General features: G+C 39.8%; 1 protein-coding gene across 2 annotated transcripts; it reads right to left on the reverse strand.

The window, feature by feature from the left end:
- Nucleotides 1-725: 725 nt before the first annotated feature.
- Nucleotides 726-17,224, reverse strand: LOC111577266 (DNA-binding protein RFX7). Of its 2 annotated transcripts, XM_055009074.1 has the most exons (10): nucleotides 16,821-17,224; nucleotides 13,868-13,901; nucleotides 10,472-10,558; nucleotides 9,995-10,032; nucleotides 9,782-9,904; nucleotides 9,562-9,681; nucleotides 8,319-8,400; nucleotides 8,019-8,226; nucleotides 7,095-7,390; nucleotides 726-7,006 (listed from the first exon to the last, which is right to left on the reverse strand). In XM_055009074.1, the coding sequence occupies exons 1-10, from the start codon at nucleotides 16,946-16,948 to the stop codon at nucleotides 3,569-3,571; spliced, it is 4,554 nt and encodes a 1,517-aa protein (XP_054865049.1). In that variant the 5' UTR covers nucleotides 16,949-17,224; the 3' UTR covers nucleotides 726-3,568. The 2 variants fall into 2 exon arrangements, with proteins under 2 accessions (XP_054865049.1, XP_054865050.1); XM_055009075.1 differs by lacking the exon at nucleotides 9,995-10,032 and having other exon boundaries at nucleotides 10,473-10,558.
- Between the last annotated feature and the right edge of the window lie 9,163 nt (nucleotides 17,225-26,387).

Genomic DNA, 26,387 nt, shown 5'->3' on the forward strand with positions numbered 1-26,387 from the left:
ATGCTGTACAGAAACAAGAAACACAATTCATTTTCCTTTTCCTTTTGAAATCTGTTGACTCATGTTGCCAAATGTTGTGTTGTGTAGGCTGAGGTAACCACTGGGCTCCACATGGCTAAAGGTCAGGCTGTTTGGCCACGATCAATAGGGTTAAGGTCATTAACATGTTATGAATATCGCGAGGCCCTGGGAAAGCAGAGCAGAGGACCAGAGATCTGAGCTCTGATTGGCTGGAGGGTGTCTGTAGGAGAGGCCACCCCCCGCTGACCTCAGAGGTCATTTGAAGAGCTGATGACCTCTAACCTCATGCCAAGAGGGTGATGGAAAGGGTTTGAGTTTGCATAAACTTGACTGCTAAAATATTAAAAGTAGGTGGTGTTTGACCAAAAGCAAATAAGCATCAGCATGAACATTTTTGGAAAAATCAATAAGCACTATCACGTCATAAGGTGGGGACAGTCCAATCAATGCTTTGTTTTTGTCTTGCAAAGTTGCTTTTTTTTTGACAGATCCTAGATTTTATTCATAAATTACTGTCATTACATCAATGACATCTGATATAGAAATTGTTTAGCTAATAAAACAATTCCATTACTACCTTGTGTAATTGTACTGAAATTGCAATGACTACAATGTCCTGCCATGTATCTTTTCTCATGCTGTGAAGCACGTTTTTTATTTACTGCAATAAAATACAAAATCATCACCACTTAAACACACAGGACCATTCTTTAAAAAAGTTTATTGGCTTTTAAAACCACTTTAAAAATCTCACCAGTGAGTACTTTCCATTGAAAAAAAGAAACAATGCGTTTGCAATATTAACAAGCTACTGTACATTAAGCAGAACACCAGACAACACCACAGAGGAGGGTTTTTTTTTTCTACTGGTAGAAATGGACAAGATAGTCAAACAGAGTTGGGTCTGGGTCAGTCAAAGGTAAAGAATCAGAGTCACTGCTTGATGGAGCTTCTGTACTCATAAAGAGGTGCGTTTCCTTCATTCAAATTCAAATATCAGTGCCATATTGTTAAAGAAAAAATTAAGAGAAAATGTCAAAATTTCTTCACAAATGCATTTTGCAAAATAAGAATATGTAAAATCGTCAGAAAACAGTCATCAACATAACATATAGAACAACATTAACTTAGTAAACAGCACACAATGAAAGTAATGTAACTCATGAAACTAGCACTGCCAGTCTGGTTAACAGAGCCTGCCCAAATCACAGAAGACAGTGGTTACCAAGAATACAAAGTACAACAGAAGTCATCACACATGCGTGCGTACAATCATTTATCAACATAATGAGCATGTAGGTTTTAAAAGGTTATTTAACTTTTTCCCACAATGCTTTATATTCTCATGTATGAGAATGAGTAAGAAATGTGTATCTCACTGAGATTAATGCACATTTTGCTACAAGACAATTAGTCATTTTCTGACAATTCACTTAATTTCCTTACTCATCTTGTCATAAAAAATATTTTTTTTCTTTTTTGTTTTTTACGGGCATCCATCATTACATTTGTCCATAAAGATGTGGCAAAGCCATGTGTCATAAAAATTTAGTGCAATAACGTGAACCTCCAAAGTTTGTTGAAACATGAGTAATCGTTTTTTTTTTTCCAGTGTCTGCTGAAAGACTTTGAGCACAATGTCTGTCACAGAGATGTTTGCAACCAGCTAACAGTATCACAACTTTTTTTCTCAATATACCATGCTATTGATCCTGCTCAAAGCACACATCACTTCTGCAACTGCAGAGACCTATTATCTTTGAATAGAAAAAAATAAAATAAAATCAGCAAGCGAGACCAGACAGCATTACTTTTACGACACATTGAGCCAGAAATGTAACACACAACATACAGTATCTTGCCGACTATAAATCTGTTAAGCTTTTTTCTTTTAAATGGCACATACTTAGCTAGAATAATGGCCATAATATAGTGTCTTGATACATCAAATCTCTATGTATCTATCCTATTTACAGATGGAGCTTAAACATGACTTGTACAACATTGACAATAGCCAAAAACTCAAGCAAGCATCCTACTGTATCACATAGCCTACCTGGCTAGCAGTGATGGTTTCAACATGCTTTCAGGTCCATGGTTACCTATAAAACATAGGACAGTGACCATTTCACAAATTTACATACTGTACATAAGATTTATGCAACTTAGTCCTTTTCCTCAAATGCAATAGAACTCTTTTATACCTCTGAGGCTGCCCGCTTCCCGTTGTTGGTGATGTTTCCTAGGAGTGTTTCTATGTGTAATAATCTCTTATGATTTTCAAACAGATCATCTTTGGTATGGAAATAAGGCTGGATCTCCACAAACATAATAATAATTCGATTTCCTCTTGATCTCAAGATGACGTCAAAGCCCACATGTCAGCCTCTAGCTTTCACTGTAAATAAGCCTTCTCCATACCATTGATATTCTTATCCGAGCTGGGAGTATAGCATGCCAAAAAATAGCTCATGACTGAAAGTGTGCCTGCCATGGTTTTCGTGAAATGACAGCATATCAAATTCCTCTAAATCCATTGATGATAAGGGCACACACAGTGTAGTCGTTAGCCTATACAATATGCATCTATATTGTAACACTGCGAAACGAAAACAGAATAAGAAAGAGTACTGAAAATATCAGAGTAACAGCTGCCTTGATATGATGAAGCTCTGGATGGTTCCAAAGATATCTTAACATTATACTATGTACAGTCTCTCTAAAGATGGCGTAAGGCCTTGGACTTCGGGAATAAGGCAGCCAGTTGTTGATTCCTCTCACTGTATCGTCCACAAAGTGGCCTGAATCCGCATCTTCTCCCTATTGATTCATCTGCTCCCTTTATAAGATATTAAACAGTACAAGAAGTATAGGCTTTAAGAAAATTTCATTCTTGGACAATGCTCAGATGTGAATCAGTTTTCCACTGATTTGGTATATGATAAAGTATAAAGATAATGTCATAAATTCAGCACCTGGCAGCTTAAGATGCTACCCTTTTTAATATTCAGATATGGCAGGCAAATGTACTACAACTATTATGTGCATATACTACAATACCAATATCGTCTCCATTTGGTTGAACTTGAACTGCACACATTGAAAATAGTATACAATAGCATACGTTTTTGGTGAAGTCTTTTGTGCCAAATTTCCTACCCATCTCACTGTCTGCAATTGTTTGTGAAACAGAAATATTGCGTGATTGAAGCTTACCCTTCTCCTAATGTTCGTAGCATACAAATCTGCTCTTTGTAAGTGCATGCTGCCACCGAGTACTCACACTTTTTAACTTGAAATGCTTACATTTCTGATTTCAGATGAGGGAAAAAAGTGGTTAAATATTGAAACTCTGGGTGACAAATGAAAAAGGAGGGAAGTAATTAAACATCAGTAGGAGAGATTTTCTGGTTAGCCTGGCACTTTGAACAGAACAAATGGCAAAGTCCAGACAAATCCCAACAAACTATAGTTTAAAAACAGGTATACTACATCTGCACCAAACCAAACAACAGAGAACAGAAATCATACAGAAGAAAAGATAACATTAGCCCAGCATTTCTACTGTAGTAGGCTGGTCTTTGCTTTCTAGCCAGTCAAAACCAGAGTTCACAGTATCACTGCATATCTGCTGAAAAAGCGGGTCGTTCTTCAGTTCTTCCAGTGTTGGGTCTTCATATTGTTCCTGCTGCTGATTAGGATCAAACAGCAAGTTGGTGTCCAACGTGTTAAGGTCAGTGATGCTACTGGACAGATCCGAGGTCAGTCTGATGTCATTTGAGAAGTCGGATGCCACGGCATTGAGCTCCGAAGCTACCTGACCCACCAACTGGGAGCTGGGGTTGAGGCCATCATCCCCCAACAAGTCCTTGACAGTGTTGTTGAAATCCAGCTGTTGTTGCTCATCCTCTACCTCCTGCTGCTGTGTGTTCTGGAGGAGAAGGTGCGGTTGCGTCTGCACAGGATTCTCCTGGAGCTGCTGCTGTTGCTGCTGCTGCTGCTGCTGCTGCTGCTCTTGCTCACCAGGGCCCGCTTGTGCTTGGCTGTCCCCAGTAGAGAAACTCACCTGTTCCCCAGTGCCAGTGGTGAGGTAGCCATGCTGCTGGAGCTCAAAGGCAGCAGGGCTGGAGCTGACAGGCAGCTGAGTCTGGTGAGCAGTTCCTCCAGCAAAGCCAGGGGTGGTCTCCAGGATCTGTGTGAGGTTCATACGGGCCGTGTAGTTAGATGGGAGGTTGTTTATGCCCAGACCACGGACCGAGTCATCCCCATCAGCTTCCATCTTGCTGAGAAGAACATTGGTGATTTTGGCAGCGTTGCTCGGACCTTGCACAGGCAGCATCTCGCTCTGCATCATGATGTTCAGAGGTACAGACTGGCTACGCTGGACCATGCTGTGGACAGAGCTGACAGTCTGAGTGTTGGACAGGATGCTGAGCACCTCAGAGGTGATGGGAGAGTTGAAGGGTGAAACCACAGCTCGAGTTGTCGTGGTGGTGCTCGTGGTGGTGGTAGGAGGGCCGGTGTTCCCGCTGAAGTTCCTCTGGCGCACTGCAGGGCTAACACTGCGGCAACGGAAAGTACTGGATGTAGATGAGGTTGAGGCCTTGCTGTCTAACGGTGCAGGCACAGCAAAACTCTCTTGTTTAGTAGGAGTAGTCACAACTGTTGCCAGTTGCTGCTGTTGTTGTTGTTGCTGCTGCTGCTGCTGCTGTTGTTGTTGTTGCTGTTGCTGTGGCTGCTGCGGCTGCTGCTGCACTGGAGAAATTGGGGTCAAACGGCCAAAGTGTGCAGCATCTTGTCTGGACTGAGGTTGAAATGACTGGCCAGGAATTGCAAACGCATGTGGCTTACGAAACTGATCGTCTACCAGGTCTTGGTAGCTGGGCAGAATGCCAATGCTATGGTTTGACAAAGGACCTGCGGAGTTGCTGTTGTAGCGGTTGTTGATCCACTCCAGTTTGGCCTTGTCAGGGTGTGTTGCCATGGGCCTTTGCATGGGCTTGACTGGGCTGCTGGAGACAATACTGGCGTCATGATAACCTGTGATGCTCGAGTTAATGGGAGTGAAAGCGAAAGGGTTTCTGCACTCCACCGGACTCGGAGGGACGCTGCTGCTGCAGTTGGACAGCGGTGTGCTGATGGGCGTGTGGCGACCCATGGCTCCGTCCACAGGGGTGATGGGAGCCATGCGGGAGCAGGGGCTCTCTCTCGTCAGACTGTGCGCAAGCGTCATTTCAGAGGTGGGTGTGGGTGTTGGGGTTGGCGTTGGTGTTGGAGTGGGAGTTTGGACTGGAGTGGTACTGCTGTGGGCAGAGTGGTAGAAGGTAGTACTAGCCTGGTGAGCACCGAGGATGGAGCCCTGGCTGCTGGCTGACTGACCCTGCAGGGACACGTCAACACAGTTACCAAACAGACCCTTCAGCTTCATCTGCTCTTCCATCTGGACTAGCTCCTCAACGATGCTGTCCTGGGTCATGTCGTCATCATTGAAGGGGAAATAGTCCATGTTGGACTGCGAACCTGCAAAGTCCACCATCTCCTGTGTGAGGGTGAGCTGGCCTGAGGCCTCAGCGGGTTGAGCTATAATGGAAAGTTGGTCATTAGGGGCTTGTTTGTGTTCTGCTGGTATCTGCTGGGCAAACGCCTGCTTCCGAAGCTCATCAAGCTGTCCCTCCTCCCATATTGTGCTCTTTAAGTCACTCATCACAGAGGCTTCGTGTGGTCCTGAGTTGGCTGGTATGGCACGAGGGTCCCCGGTGATCTGCTGTAGTAATGCCTGATCAGACGTGCTGTTTCCAGCCGCTCCGGTGCTGGTATCAGGGCTGAGAGAATGGTCTTCAGGTTTCACCGCCATGTCCTGGGGTTTAACAACAGTCTGGGTGCCCTCAGTGTGTGTGATGGGTGAGTCGGAGAGTGCAAGGATCTGTGTAGGCCCTATAGAGGTGTGTTTCACAGTCACTTTGCAGGGGGCACTCTCTGGTCTGGCAGGGGTTCCTGGTCTGGGGATCCTCTTCACTGCAGCACTGACTCCAGGTTTGGGATTGTCAACCACAGCCAGCGGCTGCTGGGAGATAAACACCCGCTTCACAGGAATCACATGGGACTCCCCACCTGTGCGCTTCCTGGGGCTCTTGGAATCCAAGAGGGGATCCTTCGATGTTGGGGTAACAGCAATGGAGCCATTAGATGATGTGTTGCCATTGGAGCTCTGATTATCAACAGTCAAGTACAAAGTACTGTCATGGCAGTTACTGTTATTGCTGTCCTGAGTCCCAGCTACAGCTACAGCGGTGGGAGGGGATGTGGGGTCACTTTTTATCCTTCCACCTTTTTCTTGCCCTGGAGAACATTTAACCAGGAAGCTTGGCTCACTGGCAGCCCTGAACTTAGCCACTCTCTCCTCTTTGGCTCCAACAGCAGTTTTCTCTGTGCCAGATGTGGGGTTACTGTCACTACCAGCTTCAGACACCATTTTGGTGTCAGTGGAGAGGGTCAGGGTAGAGGCTGGAGCACTGGGTCTTACTGCAGGAGACTGAGGGGCAGCTGAATTCCCACCGTGTGACTGCTGGGAATCGTCCGAAGCAGCTATGGTGCTCACACCGGTCGAGGCTGATCGCACAGTCGTGGTGCTGCTGTTACTACTGCTGCTGCTGGGAGCCAGAGCGATGGCTGTCATCTTTACCACATTGACTGAGCTGACGTGGGGAGTGGGCATCACAGTTTTGATGGGGCTGTTGGTGATGAGGAGCGTTGGAGGTGAGCGTAGCGTGATGGCACTGGTGGCAGAGGGCTTAGGCAGGATTTGGGCGTACCGCGTACCGTGTCTTGCCAGCCGGTCACCTACAGGACTAGCTGAGATATTTTGGGGAGTTTTGGGGGACTGCTTAAGAGACTGAGTGACCACTTGAAAGTTCACAGGCAACACTTTTCCTTCCGCCGTCCCTACAGGGCTGGGAGAAGTCATCAACTGCCTGCTTCTCTGTACCTGGGAGAACAAGTAGGACATGAGAGCACATTCAGGCACCTTCATTAACAAACAGAGCATAATTAGTGGGAAAAACTGAGCCACATACCGTGACTGGGCTGGGGACAGCTGCTACTACGATGCCTATGGTGGGCTGAGGGGAGAGCAGAGCAGGGCTGCCACAGGGGATTGTGGGGCCGGGGGTACTGGCTTCAGTTCTCTTGACCTGGGTCTCACTAGGCAGGGGTGAGTGGAGCTTCTGCTCCTGCTGCTTCTTCTGGATCTTGCGTTGCAGTTGCTGCTTTGCATCAACGGAGGGAGAGGCGAGGGTCTTCACCTGGGGCTGGAATGAGTTTGCCTCGGCTGTGGGTACAAACGCAGAGGCTGGAGTTGGCGTCTTCATTCCTGTCAAGACATGAAAGAAAAAAAATCATTGGAGGAAAAAGGAGTGAATGGTCAGAGGTGATCTGTTCCTGTCACATAACAAGAAAGCAGGGTTCACAACCTTCTATCCACTGTGCTATGTTTGCTATGCTTAGTCTCACAAAAATCCATTTTCTTCTAAAAGGCCATCATGATGGTGGTTAATGCGAGAAATGGTTTACAAACAGCTGAATTAATCTTGTTACATTTTGTCCAAGTGGATTCTAAAATCATCCCAGTCTTGGTAACTCTAGGAGCTTCAGTAAAAAGCAACTGGACTTTTGCTTTTTCAAGGACAGATGAGAAGTAAAACGTCTCCCAAAACCTAAAAGAGAAGTTCAGTTGCTTTATATTGAAGCTCCTTGGACTGGTTACTAGTTTTCAGCACCATGGACAGCTGACAGTGCATGCGTTCAATGTTCTTGCAGATGAGCCTGTTTGATGAAATCTAGAACATGTAAGCGGAGACTCGATATGCAACACAAGATCACTTTTTTCTTGCAATCTGTGTGTGAACATGATAAAGAACTGCAGAACATTTGAGATATTTTTTTTGGCAATTTGTGATTACCAGCATTTGTGATGTGTGTGTCCACAAGTTTGCTTTTACCTGTAGGTGTTCCAGTCATAACAGTGAGCGCAGCCATGGACTTAGTACCAATGTAGTGGCTGTTAAGCAGGAAGCGAGCCAAGTCCTCCACATTGTCAAACTGACGACTCAGGACCTTTTGAGCCCACTCACACACCAGTCCACAGGCTGCAGACCTCATTTCATCCTCAGCGCTCGGAGACTGGCCTGTCGGCTCCATCAGCTCACACTGTCGAGACGGAACGAAGCAGCAGGTTGATGGGCATCAGACAAGTTCAGAAGTCCAACTTATGGTTTCAGACGTTTTGCAGCATGACTTACCCCATCACCAGATTTCTGCAGATCCAGGTTGGGTAAAGATGGCATGTGAACAAAAGCTTTCTTCCGCAACCCGCTATAACAGTATGTGCGAAGGAGTTAAGGTTTCTAGATGATGATGATTCAGGATACAGAAATGGGTATAAAAGCCGATGCTGACCTCATGTTGACTTTGGCTCAGTCCTTTTCTGAGATTCTATATTGAATATGTTCTATGCTATTCTTTACATTAATAGAGAAATTAGCTGCCCTGAAAATATAACAAAAACATACATTTAATGAGCGACCTGATAGCTGAGTATCTGGGGCAGCATATATCACTTGGGTGCAGATTCACTCTGGAGCGAGTCCCCGGTTCAATTCCTAGCAAGTCGAGCCTTTACACCATAACAGTCCCCTGCTCTATTTCCCCATTTTTACTTTCTCTCTCCACTCTCATTATGTAATAAGGGCAAAATGCCAAAAAATAGGCACTCCAAAGCCAGATAGCAGCCTTTCAGCTCAGAGCCAAGGATTCCCCGATACTGTTTTTTAAAAATCTGCCAGCAACAGTATTTTGGCAGTAGTGGTTTACAATTTTTCAAAGACCACAGAACAGTGTGTTTAGGGAACTGACAAAACCGACAAACGTTAAGGCAAATTAGCATGTGCAGTAGTTTTCATACTAACGTTTCCTCCTAGATTGGAAATATTTGATATGTTCTTTAGTATATTTACAAAAACTGCCTGAGCATTTCTTGGATAAATCTCCTAATTGCTAAACTTGCATTAAGAATAAACATTATTTTAGGGCATCTTCTATCCTCCTTGCATATCCACTCACTGCGAGCTACACAACCAAGAAATCAAAAGATCACACGTATGACTTCAGCTGTCACTGGCCATCAACAGTCTGCAGATTTACATGCATTCTGACCTGAGTGACAGAATCTATTTGACAAACAGCTGACAAAATGAGGCTAGAGTTGTAGAATGTAATCTGAAGCTTCCAAGTCTGTAATTGAAAGCAAACAAAGACTAGCAGTTCACACTTCAACACTGCTACTCTGGTAATAACTGTGTCTGATGTGAAATTTTTTTTAGTTTGTAACATATTTCAAAATTATTTTATGATTATCTTGTTGCTGGAATTCAAAACTGCAAAAATTTCAAAATCTGCCCGATCACACCTTGGCCTCCCTGCTGCATGGAGGCAATCAGATAAATAAATGCTGACTTTGTTGACAGGTTCACCAAAATTTCAGGATATTTGGATTTGCCTCTCATGCCCAGTCGACGTGCCTTCATGTTAGGAAAGACATTCTTCATGATCTTTCCAAAGTCTGCTGCACTCAGTGGATTGTAGCCGAGATTGTCACAATAGCTCCTGTAAAGAGAAGACAATCAACATGAGATTATGAGGCCAAATGAAGGGTACGTTAGTAGATCACTCCTCCCCACCCCCACGGTGAAGGTCACACACTCACTTGTATTCATCATACACCTCTTGCTTTGGGAGGGAAGTCTCTGGATGCTCTTCTAGGTGATTGCGTATCCAGTTGAATGCATACATCTGTTGAGTACGGCTTGACGACATGGAACTCTGATCACTGAAACGGGTGCAGAAGAGAAATAAATGTGGTGACTCGGTGCTCGTGACTGTTGTGCATCATTTCTTGTTAGTACAGAAACTTTAATACCATAATCCAGGAGTGGAGGACCCCCTCTCATTCTCAGTCCAAATGGGCAGAATTTGAGGGTTGGGGTGATGAATAGATATGGGGAAACAAATGAAACACAGACAGCTAGGTATAGCAAAAATCTACATATTTCAGTGGTTTGCTTCATATTAATAATCAATCATACAGCTGGAAAATCGACTCACAAATTTGTACTAAGAAAAAAACTCAACAACTCCGCTAAAAGTGCCACAAAGCAAAAAAAAAAAACAACAACAACAAAAAACCTGAATTCAATTTCAGTTTAGGGGCTGTAAGGCTAACCTGTGTCTGTGCAGCAGCCAGTGGATAGTGATTTAAAATTTTTTGGCAAGCAATGAGATAGCGCCAATAATGTAATGACAGCCACAACAAAGCGTGTGTGTGTGAGACAAAACAAAAAAAAAAAGGTCCAAGAGCAAAGTGGAAAACGTGAGTAAAGTGTGTGTCTGTGATTTACCTTTTATCATTGCCACTGCTGGGACCAGAAGGCAACTTAAGGTAGAGGTAGAGTTTTTCGATGTCTGTAAACTTCTCAACATCTTGCTGTAAGGGTTAAAACAAAAGAGAGATCACAAAGAAAAAACTGTGAAAAAACGTAAATAACAGGAAGTAAAAATGCAGTCCAGTAGCCATGAACATTCCTCAAACACAAGTTTTGAATAGAAGATGAAAAAAGGAGCTGGTACTGATCAAAACAATCAAAAAAGCTGGGGCCAGATTGATATATAATTATTTGGTAAAAACATTTTATTTTTGATAGTCTGTCTTTTTAGGTACATAGCACCAATTTTAAATACAGCAGCTGAGCAATTTTATTAGAGTATCTAGTAGTGACTTTTCTGAAAGATACTGTGATTTTATTGTCAATGTGATTTTTGCATATCAAGTTTCAGTTCATTATTCTTTGTGGAATAGATTAAAAACATGTGATAGATCATTAGCACTCATGAAATAGTATCAAAAGCGTGACTACAACACAATCATGGCACCAAGAATTTGGAAAACTGTTGACACGGCAGTTTAAACTCAATATTCAAGTTTATTCTCAACTGCAGCCTTTGCAATTTGATAATTGCACTGTTTAAAACTGCGATTTGGAATCAGCTAATTGCTCATCCCTACCAGGTATGACAGCTGCATGCAACCATCTCAGAGCTGATCTCACCTTAACTGCTTTCCACTTGGTTTCTAACAATGGACTCATCTCACCTCTTCCTTTTCTATTTGTCTCTTTGTTGCTAAGGGAACCAATACTTAAATGAATGAGGTGAGAGCTGCCAGCCAATAAGCAGTGAATGAGAATTCTATTTACTAAACTCCATTGCTACAAGCACTGAATGAATTACCTGAGTCCTGTTCTGCTAACACTGTGGTTGTACCTTAAAATTTTGCCTTTGCACCAACTACTTGGATGTTTTTTGGGATTTTTTACGATGACCTTTATACCGGGCCTCAGAATTTTTAATTACTTTTGTATAATTCATAAAATCCCACATCTTACATATGGAAACCGCCCACAGTCCAAAACAACAGCCAAACAACTAAATCCTAGTGTCCAAGGCCATTATATTACATCACTCAGTGGAATCTGAACTAATCCTACACTTGTCTTACCCACACATTAAACTACCTTAGGATTTTTTACTACATTATTTTGCTTGTGCAATATGATATGTAGTGTATAAAATAAGGTAATAACTCAATTTAGAAAATGATTATAGTATGAAAATATATGTATATGAAATATTTATATAAATATAACATTTCAATATATAATAATTCAATTTTATGAATTATTTATAAATTGTAAAATATATACAATCAAAATTTTTTTATTTTTATATATATATATATATATATATATATATATATATATATATATATATATATATATATATATATATATATATATATATATATAGACTGATGTGACAGAGCATATATATGTAACAGAGTGTCATCATTTGAGATGTCCATATTGGAGTGACTACATGGTCAGGAGAAATGATACTTAATAGGATTTATTTTGACATAAAATGCTTTATTTTACAAATTTCAAATGAAAAATTCTGGGGGATGGTAATTTGTCCATGTAACTGGTAATTGCCACGTCCAAATCTGCTTTCCTGCTGGCGCTTGTTTATGAAATTCTCTTAACAAACTCACGTTGCCTATTCACATTTGACTGAGTTTGGGCGTACTTCAATACACAGAACGCCTTTTCTGTTGCAGCAAACGGCATGTCTATTCTTGAAAGCAGGAAAATAAAAATGATTACACTTTTTTGAGCAAAAAGAGCAAACAAATTTTAAAGAAATTATTCGGTGATGAAATGAAGCCAAATTTTTAAAAATATGAAAATGAAAATAATCAGAAACCGACTAAACAAGCTGTGCTGAACTGGAATTAATACAACATTTGGATGGGCTGAGAATGCTCAGGAACTCAATTAGGAACAATGCTTCTCACCCAGTACACAGTGTGGAGGTGTTTAGGGAGAACACCTTCAGTCATGGATTAATTCCTCCTCAGTGTAGGTCTGAGTAAAGCAGGAGACAGTCCTTCCTACCAGCTGCAATCAGACTTTTCAATTCTCAGTAATTCTTGTTAATTAATATTTTTAACTTATGAGTATATGCTGTGCATATGTTTTAACTTTCTCTCTCTATATATATATATACGTTGTTCTTACATAGATATTACTTATATAGATATATGACTATTAGATCAATATTTAGACTATTGTGTTGGTGTTCATTGGGTTTGTTGGTTGTCTGCGTATCAAATGCTGCTGTTACAAAAAAGTCCTTGTTAGGATCAATAATTTATATATTCTATTCTATTTGTAGCTGTCTCACCATTACTTTAACGTAACGCTGTATTTATAAGATTCTTGCACCTTTGTGGGACAATATCTTTAAGTCTTCATAAAATCTGCCATAATGTTTTATCTGATGATTTCCATACATGACATTGGTAGACTGTATCTGTATCATCATCCACTCTGCCTCTCACTATTTTTACTATTTTGCAGCTTCATCCATACATTATTTACTGTGCAGTCAGGCGCTCCAGATATTTAGCTGAACAAATTTAGCCCATATTTAGACAGAATGCTGATGTGAGACACATCTTATTTCTCAGTGTAAAGGATGTTTTTTGGAGATGCATTTGCTCCGGTTGTGTGCAACGATGAATAAGCATCAGAGGAGCAAAACAGTGGAAATTATTATCAGGACAAAAAGAGACTAAAGCTGCCAAACTGCCAAACACTAGACAGACTTGTGGAAATTAAAATACCGACTCTTGTTTTTTTTTAGGACAAAAAATAGACAAAGCTTTATCGCGCTGCTTTGATGTCACTGACATGGCTTCGCTGCTGAAAACAGCTGAGAGACAGCGTGACACACTTTGGCTCGGATAAATCGACAACAAAATGTGCAGAAATAGAAAACCAGTACAGAAATAAAAAAAGCAGAAATGCGCTGACACATCTGTAAGTAATTAGACATGAGTTCACATAATAACAAGTATATCCATACACACATCAAACAAAGATAAACAGCTCACACATGGTGTACATTTCTAAATTAGCATTTCTATCATTTCTATTGCAAAATTCAAAAATTGGGTTTATGTATATAGAAAACCCGTCCACATCATCAGAATGTAAGCATTAAACATACATGTATCAGTTCTGTATTATTTCGCCACAGAAACTAAGCTGAACAAATGCTCCCATGATTCACCAGTAAGGAGTTATATGTGTCTCTGATAATACAGGAGTGGCACAGTGTTAGGTAACAAATAGACTTAGCTTTCAGAAGAAGAACAGTAATTATGGATACTCACCAATATGCTGTCCACTTTTGATTGTACAGATTTGCTACAATGAGAAAGAGAGAGCAAAAGCAAGAAATGTGGATGAGTACAACTTGCATTAAAGTCACATTGATACAACCAGAATTTTCTTAACATTTCAGGAGATTTTAAATGTATCTCCTATCCCTGTTATCTGTGTCTTTAAAACTGACAAGAAACTAGCTTTCCACCCAAATAGGGCTTTGTGAAAATATCATAAATTACGTCACATGATTGCATATGTTGCAAACTATATTGCGTCTCCACGTAACATAGTGGATTAACATTGAGTCAAAGTGACATTTGTATTATCTTTATCTCCTGAGACAGCATGACATAATGCATATTGGTTTTGGAAAGTAATCAGACTTCTTCGTTTATTGCCCCTGATTGTTTTATTGACTGACTGATATCCTTTGTGGCTGTCAATCTTCACTCAATAAACAGAATAAAAAGGTGAAAATGATTTAGAAGTTTTGCAAATTTATCAAATATTTATCTAACATAAGAATTCAAGCTTTTATTCACAACTTTGGCAGAAATTAGTTTTAAGTCCTGATAAAAACACATCTATGAACATTCAGAGACTAAAAGATAAACTGTGTTCACTCTGGAGGAGAAACTTTTAATATCTGGCTACATACATTCCTCTCTCACCTCTGACCAGTCTCCTTTTCCTTGCTACAGAAAGAAATCCCACTGCATGATGCTGCCACCACCATGCTTTAGTACACTAATGTTGTTAGCCAGGTGAAGAGCAGCACACAGTGAATGAACTCTTCTTGCATGTTAACAGAGTTTTATCATTCTGAACTTGGGTTTATCCCACTGTGCTCCTGGAGCATTGAAAGTTTTCTGCTCTAACCCAGATGTATGAAGTATTTCCACTATAGAAGTGGTGGATTTTGAATCAAGTCCAATCAAATGAAACTGCCAAAGGTGTTCTCATTAATTCTCTACTCCCCCGTGTTGCACTTTATCATCATTTTAGGTCACCACTGAGAGATGTCGTGCTGCACAGCTGTGATCTTTGCATGTTGTACTCAGGAACTATTGGTAGGAAATAATGTGCACACTTTTGACGCTACTGTTTTTGTTCCAGGGTTTGTTTTTCCACAGCAGACATTCTGACTTGTAATAGTAGGAAACTCACAGATGTTTCTAATAAGATTAAAGATGGCTGTTATGTTAGCATGACAGTTAACCAATATGCAAAACATCTGGACCCTCAAACAAATACAAATAAATGGAATTCAGTCGTTATTAATTTTTACAGGTTGATTGCTGGATGTTTTGCAGGCACACACGGAAAAATCTGAATTCAGACACACTAATAATATGACGGACTGGAAATTAGGGCTGCACAATAAACAGTTCAGCATCAAAACTGCAAAGTGTACAAAAGTCACATCACAGTAACTGCGACGTGAACTGAGGCAAATGAACTCAAATGCATCATGATGCAACTTTTCTGGCTGCTAGAAAACACAAACAAAAACTCGGACGGCTCTCATTTTCCATTACTCATCTGCACAACAAATCTGTGTCATACAATGTCATTTATTCCCATTTAAAGATTCTTGACTACACTGACTTTTATTTCTGTCTAAGTCTTGGAATTTGTCGACATGCAGGTTCTCCATGAGCCCAGCAAAGTGAAAAGATGCCCAAAAACAGGTGCTCTACTGGCAGTGTCTTGCAATAGCTGCACCCAGACGAAGCAAAACAACTAATTTGACTATTTAAATCAGCAATGCAAAGCCAGATCTGAACACCACCTAAAGAAAAAAAACAAAAGATGAATTTGCCAGCGTTACACCATATGAGAAAGGTTCATAAATATTTTGCTTTCATTTTTTTTTTTTTACATTATTTTTGATTTTCTGTGCTGATGTACTGTCCTACAAAATCATCATTCTAGAATATTTTTCAAACAATTATTCAAGTCATCTGGTCAAAATTCAATCGCAGAAAAACAAAATACAGTAAATGTCAGGGTTTTTTTTTTTTTTTTTTTAAATATTATGCAGCCCTGATATACATTTTACCTCTCCAGATTTGACACATCAAAATGTCCACCATAAACCAGGTCTAGTGAGGGATGTTTGGCAGATTATGGTGAACACATTGCAAACTCAGAATTCAGACACACAAATACAGTAAATATACAGCACTGCACGGTTAACAGGGAGCGGTTTCAGACACAGCCATGGCGATAGCACAAACACAATCAAAGCAGATGTATCAAAGGATGAATAGCAAAGGCTCTGAATATTTATGCAAATGAGAGATTCCATCTTATTAAATAAATGAGCAAAAACATCTGAAAACACCACTTTGGCTTTGTGCGTACATCTATAAAACCCATTTTACACTAAAAAGCATAAAAGAAGTCACTGAGCAGCTGTAGCAGATCTTATAAGATAAATATATAACAATTTAGCTGACTGTAATAATAATTTAGTGCAAGGTGAGGGAGGACCAGACTGAAACTGGTTGAATAATTCCCATAGTCACTGTAGATGACACATACATGAAGTACATCAGAATATTCTGATCCAGCCTCTCATTAAGAGCATTAAATCAGAGAGGAGCTGTCTGCTTTGACACCTGTCATCCTGAGCATCAGCACCACCGGTGGATTTGCTGGCATCTACTGTAACATGGCCTCCTGTGGCTCCATGCTAATGATCACAGCTACAGCTGCTGGAGGAAGGAGCGACGGTAACCGTGTTACTGATGCACCGACCGGAGCCGTGCAGCGTCTCCGGCCTCCCTGTCGTCGTATTTCGGTCGGATCCGTTCGCTCGGCTCGGCAGCTCCCGTGTTATTTTTGGGCCGCTTTGTGCAGCTCCCTGCCTCCCTGAGCTCAGATACGCTAATTACGAGGCTACGGCTAGCGAAGAGGACCGTGTGGCGGCTCGGCCACCGCTTCCATCCTTACCAAATTGAATTCTTTATTTTGAACTGTAATGCGTTTGCCTCGGGCCCCTGGAGTCCTGGCACCAGCGCTGGAAGAGAGCCTAATCCCGAGGCAGGCTTCTGACCAGGTTGTTGTTGATCATCAGCCATCACGATGGAGGGGTGGTGGGGGAGCTTTAACAAGTAGGCCTCATCCCCGGCTGTGCGCTGCACCGGACCCACCGCTGCTGGAGCGGCTCAGTCAGCTAGGACAGCCCGCCGAATCCACCACAGGACATGGCTACAAACGCTGTGATCGGAGCCTCGCGAAACGCAAAACAAAACCGAAAAAATACAGCCGGGCATACAAAAGGCATTTCGCAGAGGTATCTCCGCTGCCGCAAATAGCACGCCTGCAGCAGCCAGCAGCAGCCACAGACGAGCTGCTGCGTCAAGACGCACACAGGACGCATTGGAGAGGCCGGAAACGCACCGTCACAATAAAACGTAGACAGACAGGCAAGGCAGCTTTATTTGTGTAGCGCATAACATACACGAGGGCAACTCAGTGTGTTTTACATTATGCATGATATAATGTACACATTACATTATAGTATTAGTCATATTACTCGTTTATAAATCACTCATCGAATCCATCCTCACCCAAAACATCTCAACCTGCTTCAACTTCCTCACCATCAAACACAAAACAGAACTCTCCCGAATAATAAATCAGGACAGTAAAATCACTCAAACAATCCAACCCCCTTCCCCTGTGTGAACTGTATGGATGCTCAGTGATGAGGAAAGCCACCTTCATCACTGAGGACCCCTGGCATCCCCTCCACAGCTCCTTCATGCTGCTGCCATCTACAGAACCCCACTGGCCAGGAAAAACATCTACAAAAAATCTTTCATCCCACTTCAATAGCTGCTCTTAATAATAGACTGTACTGTGTTTTTAGTTATTTTATGTGCTTTACTTGTTTTTAATGTGTGAGGGTGCTTTCAATATTTGAGTGCGTTTTTTCAAACTCTGTCCTACAGCCGTGACAGAAGACGAATTTCTGTTTTTATTTGGAACAGACAATAAAGTTATCTATTCTATCCTTAAAACATTAAAAGCATTGGAAACATTCAGACAAGCATAAAAAGCACAATTAAAATGATAAACATAATAAAACATAGAAAAGGAAAATTAGAAATATATTAAAACATAAAATTACAATTTGCATTTAAAACAAGTTAAAATGAGCTATAATAGGAAAGCAGTGGCAAACACAAAAGTCTTGAGCTTTGATTTAAAGCAAGTGAGAGTTGGAGTGGACCTGCTGCTTTCAGGGAGTTTGTTCTAGATATGTGGAGTAGAATGAGTAAACGCTGCTTCACCATGTTTACTTCTAACTCTAGGGACTGAAAGCAGACCAGTACCTGATGACCTCAGAGATCCAGATGGTTCATAAAGTGACAGCAGATCAGCTATGGATTTTGGGCATAAACCATTCAGTGCTTTATAAACCATCAGCATGATTTTAAAATCTATTCTCTGGCAGACTGGAAGCCAGTGTAGAGATCTAAGAACTGGTGGATAGATAAACTTTATTGTCTGTCCCTAAACGGTGACAGAGATTCTCCTCTGACAAGGCTCCAACAATTAAAATACAACACAGGTGTAAGTTGTAAGTAACTGGAAGGAGTGATGGATTTTAGTTCAGGGGTCACATTCAACCCAGTTTGATTTCAGGTGGGCTGATGAATTTTTGTACTGAACAACTAGGAGCATTGATTATGTCTGAGGCAAAAAAAAATGCTAATACTTTTTTTTTTTTTTTTAAAGTTCATAAAACTATAACCTTGGACACCTATGTCACCGCAAATACAAGAAGGTGGAGGATTTTTTTGTAATTATGACTCAGACCAATTAATCAGTCATGAAATTGGTTGGCAAATAATTTAATAACAAGAAGTTAATCAATTAATTATTGCTGTCTTTGGGTTTTGGACTTTAGAATGGACAGAACGGTGATCTGAATGGCTTTTGTACACTTTTTTTTTTTTTAACCAATTCTTGACATTGTATAGACAAAAAATTAATTCAGTTGAAAAAAACATCGCTTTAGACAATAAAAAAAGATGATCATTAGTTGCATCTCTGAATATGAATATACATCCTCGACTTTGATTTTCTCTGTTAAGATCTTGGCAGGCATTTCAAAGGCAAATATCTCCTCTAACATACCCTAATTTACTCTTTCCCTATATAAACTGGCATATCCTTAAGACATTTTGTGCACAGGAATGCATCCTTTCTTCACCAGTCTCTACAGTTGCACATATCCTCTTAGTTTTAATGTCCATTCTGGGATGTCGGTGCTTTATTCTGTCTGACTTGACGCTGTGTTCTGGCTGCAGTTCCGCTGTCAGCCTGCGGGGGCGCTGCTGCAGGAAGCCGGCCGATCAGATAGTGACAATGACGGGTAAACAGCCAGGATGATACCACTTAACCATGTAAACCGTATCTTTACCAGCACATGTACTGATCTCAGTATCTACCGACAGGCTCCTACCGATTATCTGATCAGACTCCCGGTCAGGAAGCGCTGAGAGGCCAAACAAGCTCCACTCACAGATTCCTCCAAGATTGTCTCTGCTCATCAAACAGCTACTATTTTTTACCTTAGGCTGAAATCTGAGACACGCTTGGTCGGAAAAAAAATAACCCGAGAGTCTGAACTGAATTGAGGCTATCTGTACCAGATATAAACACAACAACGTTATGTCACATCGATGGATCTACTGCAAAAATGACACATCTTACACGTGTCAAGTTAATTTCACGACAACTGACCATTTATTTTAAATCAATAAATGATTATTAAAGGTCTACAGGTGAGATTTATGAAAATGTACATGTGAAAATTCAGAAGAATGAAGTCACCAGGTCAAGAAAAACAAGACCTACATAAATTCTGGCATCCAGACTTATTTTCTGCTGCCATCTGTTGATGGAAACGTGTTACTCCACTGACAGAAGCTCATGAAACATAATGCAAGACAGCAGCAGACATACAGGGGAGGCATGTATGTGCAAGTGTGCAGTGACTGGGCGGCTGATGTAACACCTCTGAAGACAAGAATAACAGCAACTGGAGGAAATAATAGAAATGTTGCTGCTCACTTTCTGTCCTCATGCAGGACTTGAAGTTGCTCCAGCTGAGTTTGTTTACATGTTTATTAGAATAAAAATCTGTCAGGAGTCAGTGTTTGTCCAGCGCAGTAACCAAACCTTCCCTCAGTTCATGTGGATGTGACCCAACGAGTCGGAGGTCAGATGTTAAGGTGTATGACTATTAAATTTATATATGATCTGTTGGCAGCTGTAGGTAACAGGGTTTTCTAGGTCATTTCAGAATTTCAAATTTCAAATACTCCATGTACAAAATACAAAAAAAATGCAGTTGCTGTGTAAATGTACTTGTCCTGAGACCAAATCTAAAAAAAAATAGGAGAAAAAAATGTTGGAAAATATTTTTTAAATGCAAAATAAGTCTCCTAAAGTGCCATTTTTCTCTTGTCCCATCCTCTTGATGACCAAATTGAATCTGAAATAAAACAGTTAAAACTGAATGGTATTTCTTTTTCATTAATGTCTCTTGTAATTATAGGAACTTTTTATTTTCATTTTTTTAATCAACGTAATATTTTTTAAAAAACTACTTCTTATGCATAGAACATGTGTTCCACAACAACCCTGTTAGCAGAACCTTTTTAGCTGATAGAAGAAGAAGAAAACAGTGAATCACATGAATCTGATCCTAAAAATGCAGGACAAACAGGCTGAGAAGCAATTTTTACCCATGGTCCACCAGACTTCTGAGATCAAAACAAACGCACAGTGTCACTTTTAAAAATGCTGCTTACGTGCTATCTCCTGCCCATATTTATTCAATTTTATCGGTTTTTGTTTAATCTCATTACCTCCACACTGTACTGTATATATCTTGCCTCTTTTCACTTGTTGGAATTCTTAATATAGTTTTCTTTATATGTGCATTCAATTTTCTTATTTATTGTCGTTAATTTAGTTTGTTTCAAGGCCTGCCCAGTGGCAGCTTTTAACATTTTTGTCATGTCCCCATGTATGATGACAATAAAACTATTCTATTCTATTCTATTCTATTCTATTCTATTCTATTCTATTCTATTCTATTCTATTCTATTCTATTCTATTCTATTCTATTCTATTCTATTCTGATACGCTGGAATTAACATCATCAAACAATTTTCCTAAAGAATGGTCAGAGCAAATCTATATCCTCTCTTCTGTTTTTCGTATTTTCATAACATTGTCAGCCTTGATTGAATGTCTCACTCTACCTCATATCATCAGGATTAGATTAATTCTTTTTACTTATTTCTTTACTGTTTTCCATCAGTAAGTTTGTCCTCTTGGTCAGCAGTAACAGCTAGCTAAATATCTAGCTTCTACTGCTAAGAAAAAGCTAACATTAGTATAGATTAGTAACCCTGTTGCTGTGATTAGAGTAGAGTTAGCAAACAACAAATAAAACATGGAATAAAAATGGCATCATTGATGTGTAAGCTGAGCTAATCAAGCCTTTGATATTTATTACCGATTACTGATGAAGATGGAACTGAAAATTGTGAAAGACGAGATTCATTTTTCAAAAATTTTGAAGCCCATATGTCCTCCAATTCTGGAATGACCTTTATGTGTTTGTGTTTAAGGTGAACAGGAAAGAACAGATCAGCTCCTCTAATCACAAACTGGTTTCAATAAAGCTACTTTGAAGTCACACCAAGAAAAAAGCCACAATCAAACATGCTTTTCATCATAACCACCACATTTATATCATGGGGAGCTGCTGGTAACGGCACCAACTAATCTGCTTCCCAGATGTTTTCACACGTGTCTCTTACACACTGATAAACCGGCATTTCAACAGCGATGAGTAGCAAAGCCTCAAAACACTAATTTGACCCTACACAGTGTTATAGGACACAAATAAGACTGTGCAAGTAATAGAAATGTGTGTAATGCAACATTTGAGGGATGTAAAGTGCTAACATAGATTAGATTTGATGTTTTGGAATCACACGAACACCATAAAGGTCATACTTCCTTGAAATTTAGACTGAAAAATGGGTTTGCAACTTTTTGTTCAAGAACAACTTTATGTTCTGGTGGTAATTGTCCAATTGTTTTCTTAATAGAACCCTGGATTTATAGAAGATCGTGGATTTTATTCTCACTAAAGAAATATGTTCTTGTAATCAGCACTTTACACCGAGGAGGATGATGCTTCCAGATTTAGTAAAGCCTGACTGTTGAAGATACTTACATCACTCTGTTTATTTCTTATTGTGAACAAGCTGCTTTGTATTTGTTGTAATAAAACTTGATTGTAGTTAATCGAGGGACGGGAAACTTTATGAAACTGGCTACAACTCCTGTGTCCTTTTCTCTATGTGTTACTTTCTCCATTTTATTTATCTTTCATACTCTTGCCTCCTTCATAATGCATCTTTGAGTGTCTTAAAAAAAACTATATAAGTGCTGTGTATTTTGTGTTGTTGCTGCTTTTGGTTAACTTAAAAACCTGTGTTTATAATTGTGGTTAATTAAACAAATCAACCAACTGAAAACCTTGCATTCATGATATCAATTATTGAGTAATTGAAAGTATCTTTGATTGCAGAGGAAAAGCTAATTACGATGTAGTTTATTGGTTGATCATAATTTCATTAAATTTATCATAAACGGACTGCTGCAGACTGTTATGTTTTGTTTTTTTTTGTTTTCAGTCAAAGCATACCTTTTCTTTTTTTAGGATGAAGAACTGAACCTCCTAAATTTTTGACAGAATCACTGCTTTCTTTCAAAAGGTTAAATGATGTGTAAAACTATAGTTATGTTGCTAAAGTGCTGCTGCATGAACCTTGTGTTTGACCTGTTCACTGATTAGTTCAGAAATAAGCAGTTAGATTCAATTTCAGGCTGTTATTTTTATTGTCTGTATCCAATGTAGAAGTTAACACAGTTTATAGAGTTTACAGTGGAGATGTTTTATCTTCTGCTTCTGAGTATGTCATTTCAGGATCGAATGTTTCCATGAATAAGTGAGGGCCAGCAGACACACAGCAGGTTATATAATGTTCATTTGCTTTATTTTTGGTTGATGTTGTTCAAAGGTGCTGCCACTTATTTGCATGTCACATCCAAATTCTATTACTGTGACTATTATTAGACATTATAAGATCATTTTCAATGGGATTTACATAGACTTTGTACTTGTATCTTTATCTGCAGTAGATTCATGAGAAATTTTGGAAGCATTTTAATGCAAACCATGAAAGGAAAACTTGAGTTTAATATGTCTGTGGGAGGCTGGATTTTGCCGTCGGCTGCTGTTTGCATTCCACTGCTGAAGCGGTTTTTAGGGGGAATGTGAACAAATAAAATAGATGTTGTGTAGAAAGAGCTGCTTCTTAGAAAACACAGAACTGACATCATAAAACACAGTTTGACGACCTACAGCTGCGTCATCTGCATATTTGAACAAGAAACCACTTGATCCTCTTTGAAACACTGTAGAAAAACATGACAGACAAACAGCATATAAAATGGATATATTGTTGTCATTATCAAAAGGTCAATAAGTTGATGAAACATAATCAGTCACATGATCATTACGATCAGATCCCTGAAATTAGACTCAGAGGTTTCAGATTAGGGACGACATGTTGGTGCAATGATTAATACAATCATTTCTTAATAAAGATTCTGTGTTTGATCTTTCTGCGTCCAGTCTGTATGTTCTCTCTGTGCCTGTGTGGGTTTTTTCCAGGTCACAGTCCAACAACATGGATGTTAGGTTAATTAGTGATTCTGAACTGGCTGTAGGTGTGACTGCGAGCGTGCTTGGTAGTTTTTCTCTTTGTGTTAACCCTGCCATGGACCTGCGACCTGACCAGACTGTACTCCATCTCCCTTCCAATATGAACTGGGATCAGCTCCAGCCCCCTGAGACCCTCTACTGGATGAAACTGGTATGGCTCATGGATGGATGAAGGGCTCCAGATTAGCGAGTATTTAAACCTCCGACTTAGGACTTGGTGTTGTTTTTACTATTGAAGTGTGAGGTGCCAGGACCCTTTAAAGCCTTAAGAAAATATGTTGTGGATGTCTGTTGGAATACCCTAACTAAAGCCAATAACAGTAAACAGACCAGTGACAGCTTTACATGAGAATGACCTCATACTAGCTGTGAAGCACGGTGGTGGTGTTATCATGATTGCTACTGAAATGATTGGGCAATTTGCAGTGACTGATTCACCTATAAATTTTACATCGTTTCAAAGAGCTCATGCAGGCAATGTGATGCTGTCTGTATAATGATTTTAAACACACAAGCAAATCCAGTAGAGAACGATGGACTCCAAATAGGCCAAAAAGCTCAATAGTTTCCATGTTATTTATAGCATAAGGAACCATGGAGCAACTATGGAACATACAAGATAACATGTGGGATTATTATAGTTAATTTTATTCCCTTTTTTTGCTTCTGTGTGGAATCTGAAATAGTTTTTGTGAGCTTTATCTCCTTCGGTGTTTAAAATTCAATTAAAATGTGAACCCATCCTTGATGTAGTTTCAGAAGGCAATACTATTGATGTTGGACTTCATAAAACACAAATACACATCTAGACGTGATTTTTTTTGCCATCTTTTAGCACATGTAAGGTATAGTTCGGGAAAGAACTGAGATTGTGATTTATTTGAGCATATATTCTAAATAGGTCAAATTGTGCTGAAAAAAATGAGAATTTCTTGCTTACACTTTGAAATGCTGACCATTTAAACAGCACAGAGATCTGAGGCAGCAGTGACATGAAAAATGTTACCAACATGTAATTTGTCTATCTGATGTTTACTGCTCTGATAGTCTCAACAGTTTCTCCATCTCCCTGTAACGTATCGGACACATCCATCAGATATTATCACTGCTGACTTGTTAACAGCACCGGAGGTGTGGAACGGTGGCACTTCATCCAATTCTCAAGAAAATGTTCTTTCCTTGTTAGTCATTGTTTTCTCACTCTATTTTTGACCTTCGGTTGCTGGCTATTCTGGACTGATTTATTTTACTGTCAATCTCCTGTCACTTCTGATTTGGGCTGGAAGGTCTCATCTCTGCAGTCTTTGCCCTTGCTCATTCCTCCAAATGTTAAGATTTGCACAACACTCCTCCATAGAGGCTGCCATTTTTGTGGCTATGTCTGACCCTGGTAAGAGTTTACAGAATCTCTTCAATATCTTTCTTTTTAGAGGAAAAACTTCATGTTATGTTGCACCAGATTTATCAAACACACGCACTTAGAAGTTATTTTAAAGCAAAATTCACCCTTAAAATGCATTAAAAATATAAATCCAAATGTTAAAATAAATAGAACTATATAAAGGCAAATCTGACCAGTACCATCCAGTCTGGGTGATCAGCAAAAGCACAATTTTTAATTTTTTAAGATAATTTTAAAAAGCAGACAGCCTTTTGCTGCATATTGTAGTTTATTTTGTTTGTTGTAGAGTTTTGACGTCATTTCTTGCTTCCTGGAGATCCAGCAGGTCACCCTTGAGTCTGGCAGTGACCTAAAGCCACCCTTCATGGCCCCATAGGTGCTGGTTAAAGTGGAACAGCGAGGCCACTGTGGTAGAGAGGTCGGTGAGTCTGGAGCTCACGTGCAGCCGCAGTCACTTCAATCCTCTTACAACCCCCACTTCTTCCAGCATTCAGGCCAGACTATAAGATCAACTCGTTGTGCTCTGGTCTTATCCTGAAGATACAGTAGATCCTCAGAACAGAGTCACGCCAGCAGGTACCAAACACCACAGCAACAGCCTTTTTTTTTAACCTCTGGACCCATGTAGCAGGCCTATTTGATGCTTTCACTGACATGTTCATCCTCGACCTCGATTCTAATAAACATGTAAACAAGAAAACTGAACATTTCATTTATACAAATGTCACTATTTTCTGGTATTTTATACACAAAATAATATTTGCATCACCCGTTTGAATAATCACATCTCTGACAAAGCTGCAGTTAACCAAGATTGATGCAAAGCTCCAAACATACATGACAGAAAAGCAGCTTTTACTGTTTTATTTGAATGATATATAAAATTTAATATCTAGTTTTGTGGGAAACTATTATACAATTGTCACTTGTCACTGTTTTCTGACATTTTACACAAAAAACAAAGTGAATGAACTAAAATGCTGAAAAACATCAAAGGTGTTATTTTGTTTCTGTCCTGTAACACTGCAAAAGAGGGGGGGAAGCAGTTTTAGTCATTTTACCACTTTAATACTGTTATCAGAACCTCAAAATAATTTGCATTACCTGTTTGAATAATCGCACTTCTGACAAAAATGCAAGATTGATGCAAAGCTTTTAACAAATCATATCATAAGCAATTTTTACAGTATTTCAAGAAAACAAATAATGAAATATATCATTTTACAGGACATTTTTATGCAGTTGTAGCAAATTAATGAAAATGTTGAAAAAAATCAGGAATGTGCCT

This window comes from Amphiprion ocellaris, chromosome 3 (genome assembly GCF_022539595.1).
Source record: "Amphiprion ocellaris isolate individual 3 ecotype Okinawa chromosome 3, ASM2253959v1, whole genome shotgun sequence".
Taxonomy (NCBI): Eukaryota; Metazoa; Chordata; class Actinopteri; family Pomacentridae; genus Amphiprion; species Amphiprion ocellaris.